Here is a 22,242-nt window from a genome sequence, read left to right as displayed (position 1 = left end):
CAACAACACATATCTTTGAGGGAGCATTTGCACAAGGCTCCTTCAGCATCTCTTCCTTGCAGTTCACAAGGAACTAGTCCTACGCAATTGGCTCTTTGGACAGAGACTTCCCTTTGGACCCTTCTAACGGGGTAGCCTGTTATCACCATCACAGGGAACAAGGGTTGGGTGATTCACCACTTCACCACACCCCGATTGGATGGAAGACTCTAGGATTCTGCCCAAGGCCTAAACCGTCAAAGTTGTGACTAGTGCTATGGGAAAGGTGAAACCTGCAGAGCAGGGGAAATTCCTTTCTGGCTCCAAATACGGCAACTGCCAAAAGACCACAGCAAAACGCTCCTAGCTGAAAAGAAATGGTGAGAGCAGTAATCAACTATTAATGAAGGGAGGGGAAGGGTGAGTGACGCTCCCAGCCGCCGGGCTAAGTAAATGGCCGTGCCATTTGGAAACTTTCTGCACTTTGGAACATGCAAACTTAAAAGATCCTTATTGCAAGCTGACTACTCTTTGTTGCACAGAGTGTGACTCTCTAGTAATCTGTACTGTAGAGTGTGACCACTGAAGTAATCCACAATGATTTATTCTCCGCTGATAAATTATTCAGCTTTCAAGTGGTTTTATAAGTTTTATCCCTTCCATTTCTAGGAAGTATCATCTACAGGCATTTTGAAAACTATCTAGAAAACTGCACAGTGTCATTTGCTTTTAGGGCAGAACAGTAACAGCTGAACCTGTGTGGTCTTGTGGTAGCCAATATATCTGACTGTATGGGGTCTCTGCCATGGGAGCATATTCATCCAGTGCTTTTCCAGCTGCACTGGCTCCCGGTGGAATACAGGGTCCGATTTAAGGTGCTGGTTTTGACCTTTAAAGCCCTTCACGGCCTAGGACCCTCGTACCTACGGAACTGCCTCTCCCGGTATGCCCCACGGAGAGCCTCAAGGTCCATAAATAGCAACACCCTAGTGGTCCCGGGCCCTAAGGAAGTTAGATTGGCTTCAACCAGAGCCAGGGCCTTTTCAACTCTGGCTCCGGCCTGGTGGAACGCTCTGCCTCATGAGACCAGGACCCTGCAGGATCTGATTTCTTTCCACAGGGCCTGTAAGACAGAGTTGTTCCGCCTGGCCTTTGGCTTGGAGCCAATTTGATTCCCTCCCCCTCTTTCTTTTTTCTTTTTCCTTTCTCCTCCTGTGATGAGGCTGCATTTTAATATTTTAATGTTTCAATATTTTAATGTTGTATTTTAATCTTGTTTTTAAATTGTATTCATTCAACTTGTTTTTATTATTGCTTGTTAGCCGCCCTGAGCCCAGCCTTGGCTGGGGAGGGCGGGGTATAAATAAAAATTATTGTTGTTGTTGTTGTTGTTGTTGTTATTATTATCATTATTATTGTACATTATTAGCAAACCTAACTGCAATTAATCATCTTACCTCTCCTGGTCTTATATAGCTACACAAGGAAGTATTTCTAGGGCAGCCTCCATTATCAGTGAGACAAGGGTTTATGGGTTGGCAAATCTTCCCATTTCCGAGGTACCCAGCTTTGCAAGTACACTCATACTTGTTTGGCCCAAGAGTCTTGCAAGTTGCAAACGAGGAGCATGGGTAGGAGCTGCAAGGATCCTGGTCTGGAAAAAAAGGTAAATGAGGGATATTATGGGTAAATGATAGACTGGATAAAGATGCCTAGCCCCCAGAACTTAAAGGCTGTGCAGTACACAGTCAACCAATGGAAGGGGTAGCATCTACTTGGATAATTTTTTTTTTATGAAATTCAGTAGACATGATCTAATTTGAAAGCGTCTCCTTCATCTGTGCAACATGTACCTCACCAAAGCTAATATCAACCAGGTCAAGATCTTGGCACTGCAGTCACTGATTTGGCCAATGACATCACTTTCTGGTGGTTCTATCAGGCCTCAGCGGCAGTGCTAGGGAACTGATGCCTTGGTCCCAAGGGATTTATACAATGATCTTCAGAAAGCTTTGAACTTGACCCCATGCCTTTCAACATCTACATAAATGTAGAGAGCAGCTGTTTAGCTGTTTTGGGATGACACCCAGTTCTGCTTCCTTTTAACAAGGCTGGGTGAGTGGAAGTTCTGAATAAGTGACTGGAGTCAATGAGGGAGTGAATGAGGGTGAATAAGCTAAAGCTCAATCCCAAAGGGGAGGTTACCTAACAGAAGCCTAAATAAAGATTGGGTGCATTGCTTTGGAGTGCTGTTCCAGGCCTTGCTCCTGGATCCACAGGTAGTATTTGAGGCAACTGTTTATCCTGGTCATTCCTTGATACATGCCAGACTGGACTACAATGATATCCTCTAAATGAGAAAATTGTTCAACTTCAGTTAGTTCAAGATGTGGAGACTGGGTTAATTTTCATGGATGAGCCAAAGGAAACACATCAGCACTCGTGTTTTAACAACTGCATTGGTTTCAAAGGTATTTTTCCAAGCAGAATTCGTAGTGATTTTGTTAAGTTTACAGCCCTAAATGGCCTGGGCCTTGATTCCATACAGCAACACTTCTCTCTTACTAGCTCCCCTTCTTTCGGGATCTTTTGAATAAGTTTCTGCCCTGAGGTCCTTCCTTGCCTCAAGTTAGATTGGTGGGAATGAGGAGGAAGGACTTTTTCAGCAGTAGCATCCACACTTTAGAACTTTCCTCAGGGAAATTTGGGGAGGTAATTCGATACTCAGCTTCCTGAAAGCTGTTTAGACATTGTTATTTCAGTAGGCCTACAGAACAGGTGGTTGGCTTGGTTTTTTTATTATTATTATTCAATTGCATTATCATTTTACTGAAGCTGTCATAGGTTTAATTAGTATACATTTGCTATAAATGCATGTGAAGGGCTTTGAACACTGTAAAGTGCTACTCACATACCACACATTGCCTCTCACCTTGACAGTAAATTCCATTTTTCTTGTACCCTGGCAGACATTCACACCTCGACTGCCCACCCCTCACCACACAAATGGAATTGGCTTCGCAGATTACACCTCCGCAGTTGAGAAGTTCTGAAATGTTTAAAACAGAGATATTTTAAACTGGGCATCCAAGGAAAATATGTGGCTTTCAGCCCCTTGGGTACACTTGTGTAAGTAAGCCTCAGTGTGTTCACTCACAACTAAGGGCTCACAGGATTCTGGTCTGCATGAGTATCTAGCATATCTAAGGGCACATCTAGGCCCAAGATCCACAGCTGCATGTCATGTCATGTCATGTCATGTCATGTCATGTCATGTCATGTTATGTTATGTTATGTTGTTATGCTATGCTATGCTATGCTATGCTATGCTATGATTGCACCTCAGTATCTTTTTCCAGCTTGTTCATTCTTAATTTCCCATGCTTGAGCTGTGTTTTTTTAAAAAAAGAACACTAGCTATTTACACAATCAGTAGAACAGACACAATTTTTATTGGGTCTGAAAAGGGAGGGATGGGCCCTGAGACAGTTCAGTTCTATTAGGCAGAGTACTCAATGAAAGTCAAATGAAACAACAACAAACAAAAATACACAGCTCTTGCCTGGGATGTGAAGGACCCCATGGCCAAAGGGAAATTATAAGGTATCGGGGGGGGGGAGAGGGATTAAGTGTACAACATTAGCAGTACAGTATTTTTTAATAAGAAATCGTAAATATAACATAATTTTTTTTTACTGAACAGTGGTATATATTCTTCTAAATAAATAAATAAAATGATGGCATAGGCAGGACAGGACATTGTAAGATGTTTGTCTAGGCATAAATTCACATGGCAGTTAGTACAGTACTTGATTACTAAGGAAATGCCCGTGACAGTCAAGCCAGGTCATGCAATAAATGTGGACGCATCAGCCACATTTGTGACATTTCCAAGCATAAATAAGTTCCTGCCCTGAATACATGCTACAACTATGTCAGGACCTGCTTAGTTGCCCTTGCTTACCCAGTTATTGGGGGGGGGGGTGTTTCTGCAGTTCTCACAAGCAAAGGAGCGTGCCAATGGAATAGAAAAAAACACCAGACAGTTCTAGGTAGTGTGAGTTCTTTTACTGGCAGCATAATGCAGTTCTCCAAAGCTTAGAAGCTACATACAGTCTACGGCAGGAATAGGCAAACTCCGGCCCTCCAGATGTTTGGGACTACAATTCCCATCATCCCTGACCACTGGTCCTGTTAGCTAGGGATGATGGGAATTGTAGTCCCAAACATCTGGAGGGCCAGAGTTTGCCTATGCCTGGTCTACGGTCTTTCTGGCAACATACAGTCTCCTTGCAGTGTTCCGACCCAGGCTCTGGCCAAGGGCAGAGGCCAAGAGCAAGCTTGCTTCAAACTGAAGTGTATTTAGATTGCCCTGAGTCCCTCTCACATGCTTAACTAGTTGCAGGTGCAGAACAAACACACCCAAAAATTAGCCTAACGTAACCCTTTCTTGTCCCTTTCCACTGCATCCACAAACTCCTCACACCTTAACAAGAACAGCCCAGAAATTACTGGTCAAGAAGCACTCCAGCACGGTGTGCTTCATTGTGGATAGTAGGTCTACTTGCAAGCAGGCACCCCAACGTTTTAAGTTTCAAATGGCAAGTTCTGGCAAATTCTTTGTTAAGCAGATCCGATTAAAGAGGGGGCAAAACAACTGCCCCCTGCATCATCCTGCCATTTCAGCAAGTTTGCAAAGGCGAACATTCCTCACAAAGGCTGTCCAGAATTATTGTAGAGAAAGTCAGTCTTCGACGAGATACTCATCATCCAGAGAGAGAGGACCAGACATAGATCCATAATTTATGGACCTCACCCCAGATACAGCTAGAGGTCTAGTTCTGGTCTATGTCAGTTTCACATGCATTCATTCATAAGTCTGTACTGACCCATTTCCATAACAATCTATGATTTAAATATGTCACAAACATTCACATTATTTTTGCACACGTTTTATCCCAAAATGCATATTTTTGTATGCATTTTGATACCTTTTTTGCAGTGACAAAGTTTGCATCACAAAATTTACGACAGTATTAGTTCATAAAACGCTAACAAAGCCACCTCACTTAAAACACAGACCAAATGAAATCCTTGAACATCCCTAAGTGTAACAACTATATTATATATTCTTGGGACATATTATTTGAAAACAAACACTAGAAAAATCCCAACTGAGAAGAACTACCATTCTAAGCATTTAGCTTAAATTGGTTCTTTTGTACACACCCCAATTGTGTAGAATTCCCAGTTAAGACCACAGTTGTGAGACTCCAACATTATGATCCACACTATTAAATGTAAATATATGTAGTCCAATCCTGGAAGCTATTCAACAGTATTTTTCAAATACATAAATAAATGTAATACAATATTTGCAAAAGCATAAAGATGGCATAAAGTGTTTATTTTCCCTACATTTGTTCTGTGTGGAGTTTTTCTTTAAGGAATCTTGTGAGAAAGGACATGTGGAAAGTACACACCTTGGTCACATTTTGGGCCAGTATAGCCAGCGTAGCAGGTACAGCTTCCATCTCCAGAAGGTCCATGGTTGCAGATCCCATGTTGACACTCACATACTATGCGAGAGAAAATGATGATGAAGGAAGATTGTCTGGAGAATATGGGGTAGGGGGTCCCAAAGCTATTACATATATATAGTAGCTTTTGCACATAGGAAAATAGCTAAAAGTATATTTGTGTCCCATCCAGGGCATTACCAGGACACAGAGAAGAGAAAGGAGGGATTTCCACACTCACTGAGTTTGTGGTTCCTGTCTCCCAAATCAACTAAGATGATCCTACCCAAAAATACTGCAGTCATTTCCTGTCCACATGGATCTCCTCTGCCTACCCCAGCAGTTATCCTACAGCTGAAAATGGGTCACTCATTACAGTTAAATAATTTCACTTTTAAGTCAAGCAGCTTACCGGATTGACAATCAGGGCCAAAACGTGTTTCATCCAGGCAGTCTTGGCATGCATAGCCACTATACTTCTCCTAAATGAATTAAAAAGAACAACTTTTTACATTGGCACTTCCATGACCCTTACATTGCAACAGCCTTGCTTGACATCCAGATGTAAAAGTCACCTTGGACTTGTCACATACACAAAGGGAATGAGAGATTCTATCTATACATGTTGTCAATCACCTGTTTGCACACTTAGTGATTCCAAAATTGGTCCAATTAGTTTGTTTTTCTTGAGAAGAAGGCACTGTTATTAGTATAATTTTCTTGTGTCTGACAAACATTTTATGAAAGGGAAGTTAGCCCCAAGGGGCTGCCATGCCACTTGAAGCCAGTGACCTACACATTGGTTTGGCTTAGTTCTCTTAGTTTTTATCCTTTGTGTTGTTTTTATGACATGGATGGCTGACTTGAGCAATTATGGAAAGGCAGGATGAAAATGTTTTTGTTAAAGAAAATAAATAGAATAAACACAGGATGCACATGAGACAAAAAAGGGGGGGCAAATCTATGAAAGTAACATTTCTCCTGAAGTAAGCAGAAACAGATAATAGGAAGTGCATTTTTTTGTTTCCATACAAATAAGGAATGATTCAAATGACCCATTTTGGGCTTGCATTCAGATTGAAGCTCATTCTTTGGAAGTGCACAAATCTATCAAGGCCAACCTGGAAATTTTTGTTCACAGTAAGAACATAATAAGTCCTTGTTGAATCAGGCCAATGGCCCAGCTAGTCTAGCATCCTCTTCTCACAGTGGCTACCCAGATGCCTGTGGGAATGATGCAAGCAGGACCCAAGCACAAGAGCACTCTCCCTTCCTGTGGTTTCCAGCAACTGGGATTCAGAAGTATTGCTGCCTCCAGCTGCAGAGGCTGAGCATAGTCATTGCAGCGGCAGACATTGACAGTATGCCTGATCAGAGAATAAGTTTGCCATACAGAAATGAAAACCATGATTTGAAGGGAAGTCCAAATATACAGGGTCTGTATGTTGATTCGTAGCCATTTCTCTTTGGGCTGCAAACATAAGTGTGCATTTATAAAATTAATACACGTGTGTGCCAGTGTGTGAAGATTAGGGTAGAGGGGAAATTCAATTAAGTTTCCCGGGAAAATCAGAGGCTCACTATGTCAGGTTGCTATTGGAAGACCGGACAAATGCTAGAACATTAGCGGTGGCAAAGTTTTTATCGGTGGTTGCAAGAACCAATGATCCCTATATTCTGAACAAAATGCTTGTTTAACCTGGAGGTAGGTTGTATGAATTGCGTATTGCTTTGTAACTATTTGTTGGGTCTCTGGACCGTAATAAAGATTGATTGAGAATTAAGTTCACCTTTAAAGGCAAATCTATCAGAGTCACACTTGCTGAACCAATATGAGAACTGTTCAAAATCTGCACTTACCTAAATTTCGCAATGCAAAAATGCAGATATTAGGAGAAAGCATTCACATAAATGAATTTATTAATGACAATAACAAAAAAGGCATTGTGTTAGATTAAATTTCTTGCACAAATGTGTACATAAGTCAAAGCTGCATACAAAAATATATTCATGAGGAGAAACTCACACTAAAAAGCTGAGGGATTACCATAAGCAATTTTTTTTAAATCACAGAAATGTGCAGAAATGTGGAGAACAGAATTCAAGACTGGGAAAATGATAAATTGAGGGAAATTGCTATCCTGAAATTAAGAGCCAGTATTTTTCAAATATTGTTAAAATGCTATGTCACAAACAAGAGGCAAACCATCCCCCTTTGCCGATGAGGAAGCAGCAAATGACAATTCATTTCATTAGCAGTATCTGTGCTAGGGTGACATTTTCTTACTTAAAGAATGCACATACAATGCAGTAAGGAAACCTGAGAAGTTGTAGAATGGAATCACTGTTTTTAAAGGAAATTTTAAGAGAGACTATGCATATTTCAGTCAGTCAGCATATTTCAGGGGTTATTTCATTGTAATGAATGTTGCCATGCTTCAGTGGTTAGAAACAAGACTACACTGATCATCTGCTCCAATTCTAATGACTTATCATGAATGAACTGAACACAATCATGATCTGAGCTTTCTGCATCACCAATATAGCCTAGACCATATGAAAGGAAGCAGATCCTTCCCTAATTCAATGCTCATAATATGTGATATGTGGTCTGAATAAAATGTGATATGTGGCTTGAAGCTCAGGGATGGGGGAACCTATAACCCTCCATATGTTGTCGAACTCTATGTCAAATCAGCCCCCAGCCAGCAGGCCAAACAGTAAGGGGTGACTGGAATAGAAGTCCACCAACATCTGGAGGGCCACATGTTCTTCATTCCTACTGTAGGTGTATTTAATCCAAATGGAGAAATAAATACTGCGCTACTGTTACATAAATGTGGTCTTTTTAAAGGGGGAAGTATAAATACCTAGAGACACACATATTGTGAATGTGTGATAGTCCATTCTTTGAAACCTCATCTTAAAAAATAAAACCCTTCTGCCCAACAAAAATTATTTCCTGGACAAGATGGAATGTTTCAAGAGGTGGCAGAGAGATATTTCTAGGTTTGTCTGGCAGGGCAAAAAGCCCAGAATAAAATTTAAAATATTAACTGATGCTAAAGAAAGAGGGGGGTTTGCCTGCCAGACATGAAACTGTATTATGAATCAGCAGCTTTCTGCTGGTTGAAAGATTGGCTACTTCTAGAGAACACTGATATTTTGGATTTGGAAGGGTTCAACAATGTATTTGGGTGGCATGCATATTTGTGGTACGACAAGGTTAAAGCTCACAAAGCTTTTAAGAACCTATTGTCAGGAAGGCAGTGTTTAATGTCTGGACAAGATACAAAGATTTATTAGAAAGTAAGACCCCAAGGTGGTTGTCACCAATGGAAGCTAAGGCTCAGAAAAGACTCAATATGGAGGCCAACTGGCCAAAATATTGGGAGATAGTAGAAAAGGATGGAGACACATGGAGATTGCAGAGTTTTGAGAAATTGAAGGATAAAGTGCAGGATTGGTTACACTATGGTCAGATTAGGGAGGTTTTTAATAAGGACAAAAAAACAGGCTTCCAGGTGGAAAAATCGAAACTAGAAACAGAACTGTTAGAACCAAAAACTAAGGTACTTTCAAGAATGTATAACTTGTTGTTAAAATGGAACACTCAGGATGAAACGGTTAAATCAGCTATGATAAAATGGGCGCAAGACATTGGCCACAACATTATGTTTGCTGACTGGGAATGGTTATGGACCACCGGTGTGAAATTCACGGCATGTAATGCCTTGAAAGAAAATATTATGAAAATGATTTACAGGTGGTACATGACCCCAGTCAAGCTTGCAAAAATATATCATTTGCCAGACAATAAGTGTTGGAAATGTAAAGAAACTGAAGGAACATTCTTTCACCTTTGGTGGACGTGCCCAAAGGTTAAGGCCTTCTGGGAAATTATCTATAATGAACTAAAAAAGGTATTTAAATATACCTTCCTTAAGAAACCAGAGGCCCTCCTTTTCGGCATTGTCGGCCAAATGGTGCCAAAGAAGGACAGAACTTTCTTTATGTATGCGACAACAGCTGCAAGAATACTCATCGCAAAGTACTGGAAGACAGAAGATTTGCCCACTCTGGAAGAATGGCAGATGCAACTGATAGACTATATGGAATTGGCAGAAATGACTGGCAGAATCCGAGACCTGGGAGAAGAGATAGTGGAAGAGGACTGGAAGAAATTTAAAGACTATTTGCAAAAGTTTTGTAAACTGTATGAATACTAGAATTATGCAGGACATGAAGATAACATGGCATTAGTGACATATTTGAGAGGAGTATGCAAAATTGGTTTATAAGAACAAAGTTGAAATTTGAACAATATTATGTCAAGCTCAAATAATATAAAGGGGATAAAGTTGGAGACATAATAGTTGAAATGTATAATATAAAATAAGATTTGAAAGAAGGTGAAGTTTTGCTGAATAAGATCTTGTAAATGAGAACACAGAAAAGGGAGATGTGAGGGAGTCAAGAAAGAGGGTTATGGAAATAATACTTAAGAAACTGGATCTTTTTTTTTCTTTTTCATGTCTTTTTTATGCTTTTTCTCTGTTTTTTTTTTGGTATGTTTTGTATGTTTTTCTTGTATTGACTGTGATGGTGTTTCTTTTTTTCTTTGGTTGTGAATGTGAAGTTGGTTATATTGCTTAAAACCTTTAATAAATATTTTATGGGAAAAAAATTATTTCCTCTGCGTAAGAAACTTCCAATATATTTGAAATTTTCTCTCAATAGCATACAACAACCTATTAGATCTGGTTAGGTGCATTTTGAGCTCTTTTGCCTGCTTAAAATGTGAAGAATGCCTTACCAGTGAAAAAAGCCACCGTTAATATACAGGCATTGCCTCAGCCAAAAGCAATGGGGTTTTTTTTAGCTGAATAACAGGAAGGAAATCTCGGCGGGCTGGGGCAAGATTTTCAGTAAGAGACATTGTGGAGCGACTGAGCTCTAAAGGGATTCTGAGGATCTGACTGAGACATTATTTTCAAGAGAACCAGCTATATTGAAGTGGAATAAACACAAAACTTAAAAACCCCAGAAAGCCTGGCAAATTTAAGGAGGCCCTTGGTTCCCCTAACCATATGACTGTGCTACTGCTACTTCTGTCAAAATGTCCCTTACCTGCCCCATCTGAAGCCCTTGCTTATTAGCCTTTGTAGATGAAGCTGCTTTCTTTGTAGTTGCCCTAGCTTTGTTCCTTTGCAATGTTTTTCACCTTGCAAACATCTTTTCCCAGAGGACCATCGTTCTATGGTTTATCCTGACTGGATGTACAACCGTAGCCCCAGAAAATACGCAACAACCACTGCTAATTGCAAACAGCCCCGCTTTTACCTCACAGATGCAAGTTCCGTTCTGTGCTGAACCTTCCAAACAAGTCCCCCGACCACTGCATACGTTTCCAGATCCAACAGGGCATTCTGGAAAACAAAAACACAGTTGCAGACCAGTTTCAGTTACTAAAATCAGTGTTGGTTTCTCCTCACACCCACCCCTTTATTATCTAGAGTTGTCATATTTCAAAAAGTGAAAACCAGGTGTGTCCCCTCCCAAGACCCCTAAAGTTGTTGAGCTTTTATAAAAACGCCCAAAAAACATGATTTTTCGGTTGACAGTTCGGGGGCGGGGGTGTCAGAAATTTCCCCTGGATGTCAATTCTGCCTTTGAAATCCCAGAAACATCCGGATGTATGGCAGCCCTATTATTTACATTATTATGGAGCCTATTACTTATGGTATACTATGGCCCGCACCCCACTTCTATTAAAGCAACTGAGTTCTTAAGCTTATTCAAACAATGTAGGCCAAGCTCTTCATAGTGAACTGGAATGGAGGGGAAGTCTCCACTCCTGCATGTAGAAGGGTCTACCTAGGACCATTCTGGGCAGTGAGCAACTGTTCTTAAAGCTGTGTCTGGATAGGAGCGGAAAAGTAGGCCGGAGTGGAGCCTGAAGTGCCGCCCGCCCTGCTCTGTTCTGCCAACCTGGCAGAGCAGAAGGTCTGTCTGTCTGGCTCCCAGTTTTTGTAGTAGGTTGGACCAATCCAGAGTTTTCAGTCTACCCACAGGGGCCAGTATTTTACACTCCTGTTCCCTTCTGTGTTTCAAGAGGGCTGCAAAGCTTGAGCATACAGAGCCAGGTGCCTGCCCTAACCATGTTTCAAGCTCCAGGATCCCTGACTGGAATCTAATGCACTTAATTTAAAGCCTTACCGTAGCAAGCAGGACCCCAAAAACCAGGACAGCAGCGCTTCTCCTCAAATTCCTGCTGACATATTTGAGCACAACCAGGGAGTAAAAGAGTAGTCTCGCCTAGCTTGAGTGTATACCTGAAAGAGCAACGACAGCAGTCTGGCAGAGGAGAAAACAAGGGTGCACTCAAAAACACCACTGGAGCAGCATCTAAATTTGTCCCCTGCCGCTGATGAACCCAGACAGTCAGCATCAAATCTCCCCCTCCTATTTGCATATAGCCCAACCCTGCATTATGCTTCTTTGTCATACTAGAGCTTGAGTGTCAGTGAGCAGAAAGCTTCAGGGGAACAGCAAGCAATTGTTCGACATCATGTTACCCTGAAAATAAAATAAAATAAAAAAGAAAGAAAGAAAGAAAGAAGCAGCAAAGGCCTCACCTGCAGTTCTTCTGCCCATTGTTTCCAAGTAATTTTGACCACCTTTTTGGGCATGGCAGCCTGGAAGCCACGGTACAAGAGGTACAAGGTGTTTCGCGTGTATATGTAAACTTCTGGTCACATCGCTTAGACTTTAACTGGAAAGTGGGAAGAGCATTCACCATTATTCTTAAGCACGTTAGCAGCACTGCAATATGGTAGCTATTAAATGAAACCGATTTTCAAGCACTGTCTTTCAGATTTCTCATCCCCAGTCTAGAAAAAGAGCCAACTGATAGACTTGTGGGATCAACGCTGATTGAGCCATACAAAAGCTATGCAAATGAACCATTTATGAGGCACAATTTCCTCCCTTTTTTTGCACACGTGAATAGAAGCAGTTAGACAGATGCAGGCACACTTACCTATCTCTGCAACATTTCACCGAAAATAAAATGTGGTGCAACACACAGACTGCTTGTCCCTGCACTGCGACACTTTATATGGTGCTTGCTTGTCAATGTGATCAGGCAGCAGCTATTATATCTCTGTCCTGAGATCACTAAAAGTCCACTGGCAATAGCAGCCCCCCCCCCCCCGATTATCCACATGCAGGTGCTTTCATTCAGCCTGCTATCCTATACAGTTATCACTTTTGTGTCAGTAGTTCCATTGAGCTCAGTGGGGCCTACTTTGGAGTCGCATGTACAGGTTTGCACTGACAGATAGTTACACTGCAGCTGGGGATGCTAACTACGTGCTGTCCAAGGGCAGGCAGCAGAGCTCCAGCGCAATTAAAACACTTTGGGGTGGGGGTATTTGGAGTAGAGAAATCTGCTGAAGATGAAGATTTATCCTTTTCCCTGCCTGATGTTTCTCCACTTTCAATTACCCCCACCCCCACCCAAAGTGGCATTTAAAATTCAGGTTACCTCTTGCATAAAACTTTCAGACACCCACCCACCTGTGCCAGCAGTTTTTCCTGTCCAGATTACCCACTCCCATGGCTGTACTTCTTTCAAGAAAAACATGCCAGGGGTCTCTCATACATGTTTGCCCATATAGGTTATTCCCAGGGGCTCTCCTTCGTGACGAAATGTAACTGTGCTAAGGAACGTAATCCTTTAGCACATGCAAACCATCTTACTCGTTACGACCAAGCAGTTCAGTTTTCTATCTAGCTCAGCCATCTGCTTCCTACAGTGACCAGCCAGAATATTATACCTCACTTTTCAACAAGTGCAAAGTCCAGGCAAACCTTCATATTCTTTTCTTTTCTTTTCTTTTCTTTTTTTGTACAATACACTGCAGAAATGTGCAAGTGTATAATTCAAGTGAAATCAAAGGAAGTATGTACGCCTAAGCAAAATACACATACCAGCCAGGGAGACCAAACTGTTCACCTTATTAAGTAAGTTTTCTGATTCTGGCAGTAGCCTATTTCAGAAATACACGATGTGTCATTGATTCATAACTTCAGGTAATACCTCAGCATTGGCTGATATAAACGGACTGCAATACCTCTTCACAATATTCACCAAAAGTCAATGACGTGCCTATCTACTCCTCATGAACTTAAAACCCAATATTCAGATTGCGAGAGAAGCCTCAGGACTGAATACTGATATTTACAAAATCCCACAGATTGAAATGTTAGTGTACGCAGGGAAGCCGCTTTTTTTGATTCACTGGAAATGGCTAGCCTTCTCTTTCTCTCATCGTTTGCTGATCCGTAGCACGGCAGCTTCAGTTCTTGGGGTGATTATTGTTCAGGGATATAGAGAGGATGGAGTTATTGATTTGTTATAATTATCAGCCACCTCGTGGTGATTCTTTTTTATTTTTTGAATGAGCTATGGTTAATTTTGAGTTGCATGTATAAAATCAATTTCCAGAAGTGTGTGATATGAAAAAAATAAATGGAAGTTTATGAGGTTTTCACTTCACAATGGACAAGCTAAATTCTATTCTGCGTACAGATAAGCATGCAAAGGTCCTTGATTAGTTTTTCCTACTTACAGAAAAGACCAAATCATTATCAATTCCGATTCTTCTTGTTCTATGTACTCAATTTATTTTTCTCTCCACTATCGGTGCTGAGGCAAATGCCTTCCTGAATATGTCTCTCATTCATATCTATGTGCCCCTCAGTTGCATCCAGAAGTCCCTTCCATGAATCGATGGGCTCCTTGTGTTTGTGGAAGGGACTCCAACCTAACAGGGTCCTGCTAGAAGACGAGGTGCATTTGTGTAGACAGTTTCCATCAATTCCCCTTGCAAATCCCCATTCATGCCATTTCCCATATGGTTACAGAGAGCTCCCCAACCATCTACAGCAGCTTTTAGGAGGTTGCAGGTAGACATGGGGAGCAATCTGCAAAAATTGCCTTCTCCTCCCTTCCATCCCAGGGAGCATCCCATGAACTTAACCGTGCTCATGGCTATTCTGGATCTAACCCTACTTATCAAACTATTTTTTCATACACAAGAATGCAGACACACACAAACACTCAAGCAGTTGACAGCAAGTTAAATAAATCTTAATCTACCATCTATCATGTTGTAATAAATTTACATAGTCAGAAGTGTACATGCAAATTTAATATAGTTTTTAAGGAAAGCATTTACCGTCTTAGAAGAGGCATTCTCACATGTGTGAGAAAGCAAGCACTGTCGCAGAGAAGACTCTTTCTATCTGTGGCTGTGATTAATACAAATTAAAAATAACCAACTTATTTTAAGAGCCAACTTAACTTGGGCCAGGCACTTTTTAAACTGAGTAATCGGCCATAGCCACAAAGCCTTATTACAGAGGTGATTTAATGGTTTCAAATATAAAACTTCACAGCAATATACTAGACATGCTGTTGTCTATTTCACTACAGGCTGATCCCAGGGAGTTCAACGGCACTTGCTTCCAAGTAAGTGCCTATATATAATAGCACCTTCTAATACCCAAGGCTGCTGCAGCAGCAAACTTACCTGCTGGCTTTTCTCTTCAGCTGTAGAAATCAAGCATGCTGCATAGAATAAAAAGAAGAAGCCAGAAGTTTTCATGGCCATGCCTTGATTGAAAAGCCCCAGTGCTTAAAGGGAGATGTGGAAGATGCTGTTTCTTCAAGATAACACCGCCTACTAAGAATCAGATCCAAGAAAACCAGAAGTTAAACGTAAACAGAGAAAAAGCTTTCGCATGCTGCAAGTCTCTTATTCCAAAGTATACAAAAGCAGCATTGCTTTGACTGAGCATGAATTGTCAGTCAGCAGATATTTTAAAGTGGGGAGAAAGCAGAGGTACAAAAATGATCCTGAGGGGGAAAAAGTTTGCTCAAAACAGAAACGTCTATGGATTTCCTCTCACATATCAGTTCAAAACAGAAGGAAGGAAATCCTTCGTTTTCAGCGGTATGGAAAGGAGTATGCTAATCATATTCTTGTGAAGTAAAGCTGAAGGCTGAACTAGATTGGATGTTGAATCAGATGGGAAATTAATATAGTATGATCAAATTGTTTTAGGGTTTTTGTGTTTTTACTGCCATTTAATAGGCTTCCACTGTTCAAAAAATAAAGAAACTACATGCCATATTTGAGAAATATTGGGGGGGGGGTAATTTAAAAAATGTCTGGGATCATCTTCACAAAAATCTTATTAAGATAGTTGAGGCACTTTAAAGGGAAACTATTTCTAAGACATGTTAGTGACAGCTAGATTAATCCCTATAGTGTTTTCCCCAAATATATGAAGTAATAAAATATATGTTGTCTTGGGCCAGTTTTGAAATGGACCTTTCTGCCAAAGACACTACAGATACAGGCTCCCCCGACATTCAACTGACCTAATATATCTGAACCTCTTTTTAGTTGATTTCTACATAGAATATTCCTATCCCATCACAATTATAACATTGGAGAGAACAATTGCAAAGCAAAATGGCTGAATTATGTTTTTAAATTATACAGTTGGAATGTACACCTCATGAACCAGGGTCCAAAAAGCCTCACAGCTAGTTCTGAACACCCAAGGGGCCTACAGATGTGTTAATTGAACAGTAGCTCCTCTGTGAATGAATTTTAGAAGCAGTTTATGGAATACTGTGGGAGTCTACAAAAGAAAAGCAAATAGGTTTTTAAAATGTATTTAATTGGTTCCCCACCTTTTCTCCAGCATGGATCTCTAGGTATGATACATGCCTAGAGTTCTCAGAAGATCTGCCATTTGGACACTGACCAGACTAGTTTCCAAGCATCATCATGTACATTTCAACCATGCTCTGGGACCATTAGTGTTAGATCATTAGTGGTATACCTGTGGCCCTCCAGATAATGGAGTCCAACTCCAACCCCAACCAGCATGGTCAATGGTCAGAGATGACCAGAGTTGGAAAACCAACATCTGAGAGGTCACAAGTTCCTTGCCACTGCTTTAGATTTCAGCCTTCATTTTCTATGTTAGTATATTCACTTCAACAGCCTATTTAATACTTAATACGATTCAACAACATGGATGGAAACCTATGGCCCTCCACAACTTTCATCATCCCTGACCATGCTGGATGGGGCTGATGGAAGGAAGGAGATAACATCTGGATCACACATTCCCACCCCAGCTTCACATATACACAAACTTGCATAGGGCAGTACGTCAACCGATAAAGCCATATTTGTTGTAGTGAATCTTCTAGTGTGATCCCTGAATTTAAATAATTAACAGACCTAAACTGCCTACTGTATATCCACAAAAATGTATAGTGCAGGCACTTCTCTCATCTTCCAACGGTGGAAACAGTACAGGAGTGGCATTATATATTTTACAGTAAGAACAAAGTGTACTATCTACGGCCTGTATAAATTCTATGAACCCAGGTCTCATTGCTGCCACCTTGGCCAAAGATGTCCTTTAATATTTATGACAAATGGCAGTATCTTGTCATTCATTGCACAGCAGAGCAGGGGGTTGACAGGAATGGATTGAGATATGCAGGAAACGCAACAGAGAAGAGAGTCAACTTTGCACACGTGGCTGGAATGTTGTTTGATACTGCCGCCACCACCACAGTATTTCCACAGCCCAAGACAAACTGCTGGTTCAATGTTAGTGGCTTGTCTCTTCAGCAGTGGTGGTGTAGAAACAGAAACAAAGCTCTGGCTTCAGGCACTGTTTATCCCCCTCTGTGTGTGTGTGTGTGTGTGTGTAGTTGATGGATCTTGGTCCTCTCCCTCCTTCATACACAACAGCACTTTCCTTTTTCAAGTACTTGGAGAAAGCGCCGGGCTAGAAAAACATTATTTTGTGAAGCATTTGCAATCTCCAATTAGCTTTGGCAGTTTCCTGCAATTGAAACCTTGTGTTTATGTAGTCTTGACAAAAATTAAAGACTGCCAAGACTTAAGGTATACCATAAAACGTACATTATCCTGTGGGGGTTTTCTGAGGTCTACAAATTCCTAAGGTCAGCTGAGAAAGATTGTTAAAATCCCGTATTTTAAATTTGAGGAAACATTTCTATTCAGTTCATAATAGTCTGATTGCATAAGTTATCTGAGGCAGGGAGAGAGAAAAGGATATAATTAAGAATAAACCAACTAAATTATAGCTCAGCTTCATTAGCGAAAAAGAGAACCTTGTGAGGAAGGTTATTGTGTGAACGACTGCATGTGACTTTGAGCTCTTGAGCCAGTAGTCAGAACTCATCTAGGACAGCAAACCTCTAAAAGGGTATGATTTGTGCTTGAGAGAGAAGTCCAGCTCTCCATTCTTTTAACCTATTACCAAGTGTTGTAGGGAGAAGTGATCCTTTCAAGTAGTTGAAAAGCACTGAAAGTACTAACACTATACAGTACTGGCAAGTGGCTTGGCAGAACATGGACAGTATTCACTGATACCCTGTACTCCATTGTTCCCGAGTTCCAGTAAACTCATTCAGGGCCACCCAAAGGCTGCACTTGTGGAACTAAAGATGTTGAATTCCGTCGTGGATATCATTCTATTCTCTGTGGGCCGAAGAGCTGCTAACCTCATCTGCAGATTTGTGATTACGGTATATAAAAGAAGGAATTATATGATAACTTGCATCTGAGCTAGAAATACTTCATCCCCTAGAATTCAAGTGTGCTAGAAACAATTGGCCAGTTTCCTGCTATCTAGAGTGGAAGAGTTCCCCCCACTCCCAAATTCTATTTAATTATATCATGGGAGATCCGAAATAATGTTAGCACAAGAACTTTTAGAGAACTGTCATTGCACAAGTGGTAGTGTGCAAGCTTAATTATCAGAGTATAATCATAACAGCAGTTGTGCCATGTGTTGCACAACCTTTCAGAATTGCAAGACACTTGTATTTAGCTGTTGCACTATCCTAAGAATGATGGCAGTGGAATGGCCATTGTGCAAGGTCGCTACAACTGGGTATCAACTATTCTTTTTGTAAGCAATATTTCAAGATTTACTTTTGGAAAAGTTCTACATTCCTCTCCACACAAAATAAAAAGAGAGTTTAATGAACACTTAAGCAGTTAGTTGTCCCTAATGTTGCCCATTTCAACTACAGTGGTACCTCAGGTTACAGATGCTTCAGGTTACAGACACTTCAGGTTAGAGACTCCGCTAACCCAGAAATAGTACCTCGGGTTAAGGTACCTCGGGTTCAGGATGAGAACAGAAATCGTGTGGCAGCAGCGCGAGGCCTCATTAGCTAAAGTGATGCCTCAGGTTAAGAACAGTTTCAGGTAAAGAACGAACCTCCAGAACAAATTAAGTTCTTAACCCGAGGTACCACTTAACTATAATTTCCCTTGAGGGAACATTTCCCTTCTTTTATTTCCCATTATGAAATATGTGCCTAATAATGTTTGGCATAATTAGTATATCTGCCAGATTATGCAAGAGAAAGGTGGATACCAAAGGAATCATTCTGATCTTGAAAGAATGCAAATTGGCGAAGTCCAAGATTTTGCAATGGGTTTTTATTGTGTATGCCAGATAGACAAAATAATCATATAGGCTCAGTCCCTTTTATGAAAGCTTCCCCTGGAAGGAACTGCCCATGACTTGGATTATTTGATATGATGGTCTCTTCAGAAATTTTCCTTTTCCTTTGAGGCTTCCTACACAGGGCTAAAGGCTTATTAGAAAGACAAATGCACAACTGACCTGCACTGTGAGCAAAATCATGGAAAGTCAGAAACACAAATTTTGGTTTATTTGTATTGAGAAACTTGGCAACAGAAAAACCACAGTGCTCTGAACTACAAGTATCCTTTGATTTGTTGGCAACAGGGCAATTATTGTCAATCCTGGCCAACCTTTGTCTGCATTAGTGAACTGAAATTGATAACTTTTCTCAACTGTTTTAAAGTGTCCATCGGATGTAACAGTAACTTTCAGTTATAGGTGAATTCTTCCATCATGTTCATGATTAGAAACAAAATTAAATTTGACACATCATAAAAGAATGAAATGTAAAAATTATAAGGATTATTAAATAATTGTTAGCAGCATAGGCAATAAAATACATCTTGAACAAAGAACATTGCACTTTGACATAGCTCAAGCATTTTTAGTTACCATTATTTACATATCCTGTATAGAATAGCAAGACTGATATATATGTACAAAAACCACAGTGGAAACATAACAGTCCTAATGAAAGTATGCCAAGTATTGACTCCTTTTGTTCCATACAGTTGCCTGGGATGCTTAATAAGGAATCTGAATGTGTACTGTTACATAAAAATATAGTTTAGAAAATTCCAGTTTTAATGTTTTAGCAGATTGGTTGTACTATTAAAACCTCTTCACTGCACAAGGAACTATAACAGCAACACACAACAAACTTCAATGTAATATGTTGCTGTGAAGAGAGTGCCAATCCCTGCTTAATTCAATCAATGCTGTGCTTTAAGTCATAGTCTTCGGGCCTGGTCTCTATCAGCTCTGCAGTAACTAAAATATTTGAAAAAAATAAAACTACCCAGTGAGCTCCAAAGGTAGCTCTCGACCACATAAGATCTCCCACTGCCTAGCAAGGAGAGATATTAGTTTCTCGCGGCTTTCTGGACTTGGGATGAAGACACACCACAGGACCTCTCGACTGCTGCTGCCTTCCTGGGTGACCTGTCCTTTAGGAAAACTGAGGACATTGTCAAAGTGATCAAGGGTCAGGTTCTGCATGAGATCTTGATTCTGAATGTCATCAAAAACAAACGTGAGCGCCTGCGGATACGTCTGATATCCCATGAGCACTCTGTCTAAATCACGGATCCTTCTTCCATCTGCAAGTTGATACTTGTCTTTCTTTGGCGGTTCTTTAGCAAATTCAGGAAGTGGATAACTGATGTAATCCTCATTGAAAAGAAACATATCCGAGCTGGTTAAGATCAGCGTTTTAGGTTGAAGTGAGCTGTTGGATTGAGCAGTCCCTTCTGTAGCATTCACTTGAAACACTAGCACATAGAGAAGTATATTCAGAGACTGGAAGTTAATCACACAGTTCATCTTCTCTGCTACTAGAAAGGCAAGGTCCCCAATTTCTTCTTCATTGGGATATATGAACTTCACTCTACTAGAATGAATCAGTTCATAATTCTCCATTTTCCCTGTAAGCAGAAATACACAATTTATAGTCTGCACTTATTAAAATAATTCTACCAAGGAAGCAACTAAAAAGTTAGGCTAAAACTCACACAGCATGCTTTTATCTGTAATATTAACGGCAGGCTTTCAAACTGAAGCTTGGAGTGATAAGTGGATACTCTGGCAAATATTAAAATAGGCAGCAGTGAACTAGAAGTCACTGATTCAAATCTCACCTCTGCCATGCATTCATTAGATGTCTTAGGCAAGTCATTCCCTCTCAGCCTCAGTCCCCCACATGTAATATGATGGTAATCACATCAAGCAGGCCAGTACTATTTTAAGGATCATTGAAATAATGTATGCGAAGCACTTTGAACATACTAAATTACATCACTTTTAAATATTGCAGTTTAGTCCCTGCCCCTTTTTTCAAGATGCTTAGGGTAGTATACATGGTGATTCCCTTGCTCAGTGTATCCTCATAGCAAGTCTGTGAGGTTAGACTGAAAGGTAGCAACTGGTTCAAGGCCACCCAATGTGAGCTTCATGGCTGAGTGGGGATCTGATTTACAATTTTCCCAGGCCTAGTCAGACAAACTAAGCACACCGGCTCATGCTAAGTATCAATAAATTGTATATAACACTTTTTGAAAGAAGTTAACTGCTGATGGTAAACATTTTTGTTGGCCTAACTTTTCAACTTCCTCTTTCATTCTTGGAATTTACTCAGGAGGGGGTGGGGGAGAGTGCTAAAAATGCAGTTGTCAGCATAATCCCATATACTCCCCTCTACCCCAGTATTTTTTGTGCTTTTCAGTTAAGTTCTATACCAGTGTGGTGTAGTGGTTAAGAGCGGTAGTCACGTAATCTGGGAAACCGGGTTCGTGTCTCCGCTCCTCCACATGCAGCTGCTGGGTGACCTTGGGCCAGTCACACTTCTGTGAAGTCTCTCAGCCCCACTCACCTCACAGAGTGTTTGTTGTGGGGGAGGAAGGGAAAGGAGAATGTTAGCCGCTTTGAGACTCCTTAAAGGGAGTGAAAGGCGGGATATCAAATCCAAACTCTTCTTCTTCTTCTTCTTGTTTAGCATTGCCAGAAACACTATTCATACCCTCTCTACACATGCAAAGAAATCACATGGTGCAGGAGTCACAGGATTGTACTACTTGAGCCAGCAGGTGGGGGAAAGCTTCTTGCACATAGAAAAGTACTGCGTCAGAAGACTGGAATCCTTCCATCCTGTTAATTTTGTATATGTAATAAGTTGGGCTTTTTGCATGGCAGGGACGGAGAAAGAGGAAAATCTAAATGGGTACAGTGTTTAGATCAGCAAAAAGAAAAAGAAAACTCAGACAATTAAGGCTATTCATTTCCATCTGCTTTTGCATCTTCCCTTCTCTAATCCTCCAGACTCTACCCAATCACAATTTATTTTCCTAAATCCTTAGAACATGACTGCTAGAAATGTTCTTCACCATGAGCTTAAATTTTGCTACCCTGACCCCCATTCTCTCAGTGACTCACATTAGAGGTAATTTTATGTACATGATGT

The 22,242-nt window shown here is 40.7% G+C and overlaps 2 protein-coding genes and 1 long non-coding RNA gene across 5 annotated transcripts in view; 1 reads left to right on the top strand and 2 right to left on the bottom strand.

The window, feature by feature from the left end:
* STAB1 (stabilin 1) overlaps nucleotides 1-15,238 on the bottom strand; it is a 95,432-nt gene extending 80,194 nt beyond the window's left edge. For 2 of the 3 annotated variants that reach the window (XM_083488830.1, XM_083488831.1), the window contains exons 1-8: nucleotides 15,098-15,238; nucleotides 12,137-12,273; nucleotides 11,718-11,833; nucleotides 10,842-10,927; nucleotides 5,911-5,980; nucleotides 5,463-5,558; nucleotides 2,912-3,028; nucleotides 1,437-1,633 (exon numbers count right to left, since the gene is read on the bottom strand). In XM_083488830.1, coding sequence (XP_083344956.1) covers nucleotides 1,437-1,633; nucleotides 2,912-3,028; nucleotides 5,463-5,558; nucleotides 5,911-5,980; nucleotides 10,842-10,927; nucleotides 11,718-11,833; nucleotides 12,137-12,273; nucleotides 15,098-15,178 — 900 coding nt within the window. In that variant the 5' untranslated portion in view covers nucleotides 15,179-15,238. Of the gene's footprint in view, nucleotides 1-1,436; nucleotides 1,634-2,911; nucleotides 3,029-5,462; nucleotides 5,559-5,910; nucleotides 5,981-10,841; nucleotides 10,928-11,259; nucleotides 11,494-11,717; nucleotides 11,834-12,136; nucleotides 12,274-15,097 lie in introns of those variants that run through there. The other variant, XM_083488832.1, reaches the window with a different exon arrangement.
* On the top strand, nucleotides 14,790-15,698 carry LOC310700073. The gene is made up of 2 exons (XR_014522399.1): nucleotides 14,790-15,036; nucleotides 15,118-15,698. It is a non-coding gene; the product is annotated as an uncharacterized lncRNA (long non-coding RNA).
* A 3,364-nt stretch (nucleotides 15,699-19,062) lies between these two features.
* The window catches only part of NISCH (nischarin), a 37,117-nt gene continuing 33,937 nt past the window's right edge, over nucleotides 19,063-22,242 (bottom strand). Inside the window, exon 21 of the mRNA XM_083488862.1 lies at nucleotides 19,063-20,710. Within this exon, the coding sequence (XP_083344988.1) occupies nucleotides 20,082-20,710 (629 nt within the window). The 3' untranslated portion in view covers nucleotides 19,063-20,081. The remainder of the gene's footprint in view (nucleotides 20,711-22,242) is intronic.

Source organism: Podarcis liolepis (assembly GCF_965112155.1).
Source record: "Podarcis liolepis genome assembly, chromosome: 2".
Taxonomy (NCBI): Eukaryota; Metazoa; Chordata; class Lepidosauria; order Squamata; family Lacertidae; genus Podarcis; species Podarcis liolepis.
Note: the sequence above shows the minus strand (reverse complement) of the source record. Positions and strands in the feature narration are given on the sequence as shown.